The 7500-nt window shown below is 37.9% G+C and overlaps 1 protein-coding gene across 2 annotated transcripts in view; it reads right to left on the reverse strand.

The window, feature by feature from the left end:
* LOC137980478 (mitogen-activated protein kinase-binding protein 1-like) overlaps positions 1 to 7500 on the reverse strand; it is a 47432-nt gene that overhangs the window by 28770 nt on the left and 11162 nt on the right. For both annotated transcript variants that reach the window (XM_068827938.1, XM_068827939.1), the window contains exons 12-18: positions 6493 to 6568; positions 5505 to 5618; positions 1859 to 1961; positions 1642 to 1679; positions 1310 to 1376; positions 881 to 995; positions 660 to 751 (exon numbers count right to left, since the gene is read on the reverse strand). In XM_068827938.1, the coding sequence (XP_068684039.1) occupies positions 660 to 751; positions 881 to 995; positions 1310 to 1376; positions 1642 to 1679; positions 1859 to 1961; positions 5505 to 5618; positions 6493 to 6568 (605 nt within the window). The remainder of the gene's footprint in view (positions 1 to 659; positions 752 to 880; positions 996 to 1309; positions 1377 to 1641; positions 1680 to 1858; positions 1962 to 5504; positions 5619 to 6492; positions 6569 to 7500) is intronic.

The raw sequence follows: 7500 nt of genomic DNA on the forward strand, positions 1-7500 counted from the left end.
GCTTCCTCTTCATTGTGCGATACTTTCGTGCTTTAATATAATTCTTCTCTACTACATTAACATTTTTATTGCAAATTTTACATTGTCATGATTTGTTTTTCATAACTTTCACATCTTGAAAGTTTCATGTTACACAACATGCGTGTTTTAGTGGTTGGTGAACACTTTTTCATCATTTTGAAAATGAATAAAACAAGTTGTTTTAAATCTAGGCATTTCATCAATATCTATATAATAAACAGAACATTACATGACCGCTTGGGGATATGAATTTTATCTTCTCACTCTTGAGAGATACTTTCAGCACTCGAAGATAAAATAGGTATCCCCGCACGGCCATGTAATATCCTCTATTTATCCTATTAGTGAATGACGAATCTGTAACTTGGATGAAGAATACCACCATCATGCATGTTGTGTCTAACATGTGAGGATTTACGATGGCTCACTTACAGCTCCAAGCTTAAATTACTCATACCGATCTCCCAGTCACAATAATTCTAGTTATTTGAGGAGTACACATTTTGCGGGTTATAGTTTGAAACAATGCATTGTAATGCACTTGTTTGTTCACTAAAAAGGAAACAGGATTTTAAACATGATAATGATTGCCTTGATGCAAAGAAAACAGACTGTGTACATGCAGCACATTTATTTACCACTTTCCCTGGGAGAAAATTCCACACACAACACTTCAGACTCATGAGCTTCAATTTTTGCAGTCTCATCAAAGAATGTCAAATCATAAACCCTGAAAGACATAAGAGTCAAAGCACAGAACGAAATTAAAATAGATCAAGTGCTGCACTCCTACTAATGCAGCTTGAAGACAACTTGGAACTACACTGTTTAATACAGTAACTACAAACATCATCCAAACCTGACATTTCCAGATCTGTCACCAGTAGCAAGTGTTTGTCCATCAGGACTAACACGCAGGCATCTTGCTCCTGTATTGCGGGAATCACTAGTGGAATCTCGCATGTTCTTAATGCCTGTAAAATTACAGAAATCACCAAAAAAGAAAGCATAAGAGAGAATAACAAATTAAAAAGTACCACTGAAATTTAAAAACGTTTGGAATCTAAATACCATTGCACATGGCATGTAAAGAAATTCCAGGTGTGACAGAAGACTTGCTTATGGAAAGTATAATTACGTTAAGTCAGTCTATTTCTAGAACAAAATGACTTTTAGTTACCACTGAAGATGACTTCCCCCCATGCTGATGAAACATCAGTCACCAACAACAATATACCCAGGATCAAATGATTGTTATTCCTTAATTTCCAAATATTTTTAGACCAACCTGGACTAATATCAGTATCCTTCAAATTTTCTATTGTCTCTCCAGTATATATGATCTTCATCATCTCCTATTGATGAGAAAATGAAGTATCATACCAAACGGAAAAAACACCCAATAGACAATTAAGATGTATTTGTCCAGATCTGTTCTTGTAAGGGTGGTCACGAAGTACAATCTTAACATGTGAAAGATATAATATCTTTGCACACAAGAAAAAAAAATAATACCGTAATAAAGTAACCAAATGAAAACTTAAGATCTTTTTATTGCTTGCTTCACCTTTACTCTTGTTGGGGTATATTGTAAATTGAAACCACTATCTTCCAACTTACCTTACTGTAAACATTTCTCTCAAATAAAATACTTGTTCCTGGAAAAGTCATGTAAAGTAGGTATATGAGACCTCTCAATTTAATAATAAATTGATTAATTAATACAGTATTAAAATTGGTAAAATTAAAGAAGTGATACTTTGCCACATTGGTTAATAGCTTAAACTACAATCCATTGTGACACAAAATGCAAAGCAGGATCACTTTTTTAACTTACCATCTTCAATATTCCACACCCTAATAGTGTCATCAGATGAACATGTAAGGAATGAGCCAGGAGGTAAAGTAGCCTGATTGCTGTCTGGGACACTGGGGTAAACCTTACAATGAGCCAACAATAGATGACATTTATTAACACTCTGAGAACAATGACAGCATGCCTTACACATGTGAGTAAACTATTCATATACTTGTCTATTAATTTTAGGCCTCTGAAAAAGGCTAATTAACATTCTGTAACTATTTCCAGCAAAATGATTTCACATGCAGGTCCTCAAACTTTCTCACTGATTCAGATAAGATAAATAATTAATAACACTACCGTAGGTAGCTAAAGGAGACAGCATGATCGTGCTCGCGTCGGAAAAGATTGGCAGTCTTGGCCGACCGTCATCGGAAAGCATTGAGTAGGAAAAACGGACTCTAATGGACTGATGCTGCTTGAATTCTGTACCCGCTTCCAGCTCTCAACAATGGGTACCATGTTCCAACTCAAGAATACCTGGCAGCATATGCAACCCAAACATTGGCATCAAATAGATCACATGCTTGCAGACAAGCAGGCTGCGAAGTTCATCAAAGTGACAAAGGTCAATCCAACAGCAGATTGTTTCACAGACCACAAACTCATCACATGCAGATGTTGAATCGTGGTTAGGAAAAAAAGGAAAAGGACGAAGCCATCAACAAAATTAGACACCACAATGAATACTGAGAAGAAAGAGAGATTGGTGAGGTTTCTGGATTAGCAACTTCGAGACATTCGAAACGAATCTTGGGAGGATCTGAGAAAGGTGCTTCAGAATGCCACTAATCAAAGCTTTGAAAAGAAAAAGCATAGGAGTCAAGACTGGTTTGAAGATCATGATTGAAAGATTCAAAGTCTTCTCAAGGATAAGAAACTAAATTGCCATAGGACAGCTCTCTGGGAAGAGATCAGAAAGCTTAAAAACAAATGGTTCCAACAAAAGGCAGAAGAAGCAGAGAGGTTTGCAAAGGAGAAAAATCTCAGGGAGTTTTATGTAACGATCAATGCTCTCTATGGCCCAAAACCAAGAAACCTCCATTCCGTGAGAGCTAAGAATGGCGTTCTTCTCTCATCTCCCGAAGATATCAAGGAAAGATGGGTTGAGCATTCCGAAGAACTTTTAAACCAACCCACAGATGTTGGTTGGAGTATACTTGATGAACTCGAACAGCATGCAATTATTGAAGAATTCGATGAGCCAATCAAATCGGAAGAGGTCACGATTGCTATCAAAAACACCAAGCTTAAGAGAGTCCCGGAACAGATGGTATACTACCTAAAGTACTCATAATAATGGTGCACGCACTCTGATATCATTTTTGCTCACCATCTTCAATTTGTTTTGGATATCAGATAAGCTGCAATCAGACCTTATTGACGCCATCATCTGCATCCTTTTTAAAAAGGGTTACCACAGTGACTATCTGCAAACTACTGCAGAATATCCCTCCTCAGTGTGGTAGGCCAGATATTTGCTGATATTGTACTGCAGTGCCTTAAACGTCTAGAAGAGCTAGTGTGCCCTGAATCTCAGTCAGGCTACGGAGATGGCAAAGACACAATTGATGGCATCTTCATCTTGCGTCAAAATGCAGAGAACAACAGCAAAACTTGCACATCGCCTTCACTGACTTCACCAAAGCCTTTGATTGCATAAAGAGAGAGCTCCAACCTATTCAAGATCTTGGGAAAGCTTGGATGCCCTGCCAATTTTGTCCAAAATCAGCACACTTTATTCTGATGTGCACGCTAGACTGTGCATTGATGGAGAACTTTCTAATCCCATTGAGTACAACAGTGGTGTCAAGCAAGGGGGTAAGCTAGCTCCTACTCTGTTTGGAATGTATGCCACCGTTATGCTCTACCTTGCTTTGAAGGACATAAATCCCTGTTATACAGGGCTCGAAATTAAAAAAAAATTCCAAGTCACCTTTTGGCGACTATCAAAGAAAAAATGGTTGCCAAATGCAAAAATGCAGTCGCCAGCTAGTACAAGAACAGAAACTCAGATTAGAGCCTCATTTAATTAGCATTGTTGTTCGGCTTCTGGTAGATTGTGGCAGCTGCGGTAGTGGGACAGACCGAAATACTCGATCTCGAATGACTTAAAACATGAAAACATGAAAGAAAAAACTCCTGAACACTTCTGCGTGACAATCTTACCTTAAGCAGTAAGCGAACAAAGTAATAAGAACATTTCTGGGTTACTTTGGCTAGGAACAACTGCATCTTTCACATCGCACGCGAGAAATCGTACGCTCTGAACAAACGTTTTTGAAACGCTTTGAAACGCTTCTTGTTTGCATTCTAACAACGATCTTGTTTCCTGGTAATTTCTAGACTGCAGCAAATTATTTGTTTCTCACCTTAAGTGTTTTATTTATCAGAGGAACATAGTTGCCAAAGTGGCGACTAAACTCGAATTTTCAGTCGCCAAGTTCAAAGTTTTAGTCGCATTGGCGACCGTATCGGTCGCAATTTCGAGCCCTGTTATAGTATCAAGGTTCGTTTCAGATAAGACGGCGACTTATTTCATCTCAGGCTTTTGAAATCAAAGACCAACATATTCACCAAATACATACGAGAAGCCCAGTGTGCAGACGATATTGCCATAATTATTTACCAATGATGGCACTGCGCTACAGTGTCTGTTATCCGCATACAGCAACCTGTCACTGAAAATGGGTCTCAGGATCAACATCAAGAAAATAGAAACCACGAGAGTCGGTGAACAGCTGGATTTCTACATTGATTGGCACAAATTGAAGGGAGTAGACTGCTTCAAATATCTCTGTAGCTATGTCACCAAGGACTGCAAGCTAGATGAAGAGATAACAGCATTAGATTCAGGCTGCGTCATGTGCGATGGGGAGGCTCAGGGATAGGGTTTTTGACTGTAGAGATGTGACAGTAGAGACGAAACTCAAAGTATACAATCAGTGCATCACTCAACTAATGATGTATGGAATTGAAACCTGGACCCTATATTGTCATCACATCAAGCTTCTAAGAACCATCCAGTAGTGGCACCTGAGATCAGGTGGGATCACTTTATCACAAATGATGAGGTACTGGATTGTGCAAAATCTACAGATATTGAGATTATTCTTGTTAGGAACAGATTGTGTTGGATGGGTCACGTTGCACATATGCCAGATGTGTGGCCTGTGAAGGCACTTCTTTATGGAGTATTAGAAGAGGGTTCAAGGAGAGTTGGGTGCCACTGTCTTTGATATAAGGACACCCTGAAGGACATCCTCAAGCGTGGAGCTGCTCTTGGAACATGGAAAGCGATCGTAAAAGATCAGCTAGCCTGGCGGAGACTCACATCTGACATCTGTGATAAAATAGAAATAGAGAGACAACAGGAACATAGAGAGGAGGACCAAGCGTCAAGATAGAGAGAGGAGCAGATAGTAATCTGGAATCCTTGAGACTCAACTTAGTTTTCACTACAAGAATCTTGTATTTGTGTGTAATTTTTGTGTATTACTCGCATCGGGTTATAGGCATATATACAGTGTATGTGGGTAGCCCAAGGAAATGGCTGCTTATAAACCACTAAAAAAACTGAAATTAACAAGACAATAATTTATAATGAGTTTTTTTTCTCCACCTCAACTCCCCAAACACATGTGCTATGGTAAAGTGAAGACCATGTTTTTCCAATTTTTTTCATGTCTTTCATGTCCCAAGTGTACAAACTGTGGTCATTGTAAACGCAAGCCAACTATAAAAATTTAAAAAAAAAACACAAATCAATGCAAGGTCAATATCAAAGGGAAAAAACAATTTTGCATAAAAAATCAGCTTAGAGATAACAACATTCTGGAGAAGTTTTTGGTGAGGCCATATTATAATAATAAAACTGACGTGACAGATTAGAGTGTAATGTGAAGTGCTAGTTTTCTACCCCATATGAATCATGTGAGCATTAGCCCTACTGATGGAAATGGGCCCACACAAGGACAGAGAAAAACTCTGACCAAGGTGGCAATTGAACCCACAATCTTCTGGTCAGATCACCGCTGCTCAACCGACTGAGCTACAAGGTCAGACGGGAGCAGGCTGTGGGAACTGAAGATGTTAAAGTCACGGCAATGAACACGTACAAGTGCAAGGAAGGATTACGTTTTTTGCAAATGTTGGCCGTATAGCACTTATATTTGAACTGACTTGACAGATTAGAGTGTAATGTGTAGCGACGCTCACATGTTTCATATGCAGTTCAAACATAAGTGCTACAGCCAACGTTTGCAAAAAATGTAATCCTTCCTTGTACTTGTACATGTTCACTGTCGTGACTTTAACATCTTCAGTTCCCACGGCCTGCTCCCATCTGACCTTGTAGCTCAGTCGGTAGAGCAGCAGTGATCTAACTCGAAGGTCGTGGGTTCAATTCCCACCCTGGTCAGAGTTTTTCTCGGTCCTTGTGTGGGCCCATTTTCATCAGTAGGGCTAATACTCACACATGGTTCATATGGGGTAGAAAACTAGCACTTCACCTTACACTCTAATCTGCCAAGTCAGTTCAAATATAAGTGCTACACGGCCAACGTTTGCAAAAAATGTAATCCTTCCTTATAATAATAACGTTGACTTACCCTCTGATTAACAGTGTCAAGAGCCACAGCCACTGTATCAGGGTATGCTGCTTTTTCTGCCTTTGACAGTGGGTTGCTAAGAAGTAATAAATCTTAATATGATAACCCTAACCATGTATAATAATGATATCAATCTAACGTAATACAAATTTTACATGGGAAACATTTAATTGTTGAAATATGAAAGATAAAGATGTGATTGGTAGTACAGGAGCTGCCACGACTGATGATTTAAACAGGGGTTAAGGATTCACTCTAGGATTAAAATAGGAAAGATTTGATAGGAACATAAGCTTATCATCACATGTTGACAGATTTAAACAAGAATTTCTTAGTCTCTGCAACACAATGTCAACTTGTTTCTCATGTTTAGTGTAGCCACTTCCTTTCACACATATGCGCAATTTTTCTCCTATCAAATACAATTCACATCTTTTGCTAATGTTGGAATAATATGCACATGTAACGTCTTTCTTTAATTTTTGCCATTTTTTGTTGTAGTCAATATTCCTGTCATTTATTTAATGAAGTTAAATGCGCTTAATATTAAATATCATAATATTAAAAATCTACATATTTACAAATTTAGAACAGTATTTATTTCATATTAAATTACAGTGTATGTAACTGTATGCTACATGTATAATTATTGGTTGAATGCCATTGATGGAAAAAAAACCTGTGCTGTACATTAATAATAAATTTTATTAAATTCTCCAACAATAGCTTTTCAGAACTTAATTACAAAATATAAAAAGTTCCTATGTACAAAGCAAAAAGTATAATACACAATAATAATATAGACATTTATAAGCGTTTGCTAAAAAGCATTTCTTTATGCGATCTTATAGACATTCAAATCTTGAATGTTTCTCATGTCATCAGGTAAATTGTTCTAAATTGTAGTAGCTCTATAGACGAAGCCATGCTGACCAGTTGCAGATCTGCACAAAGGGATGTTTAATTTAGATTTGTTCCTTGTATTACGTGAGTCAAAGTCTGATCGAC

This window comes from Montipora foliosa, chromosome 12 (assembly GCF_036669935.1).
Source record: "Montipora foliosa isolate CH-2021 chromosome 12, ASM3666993v2, whole genome shotgun sequence".
Taxonomy (NCBI): Eukaryota; Metazoa; Cnidaria; class Anthozoa; order Scleractinia; family Acroporidae; genus Montipora; species Montipora foliosa.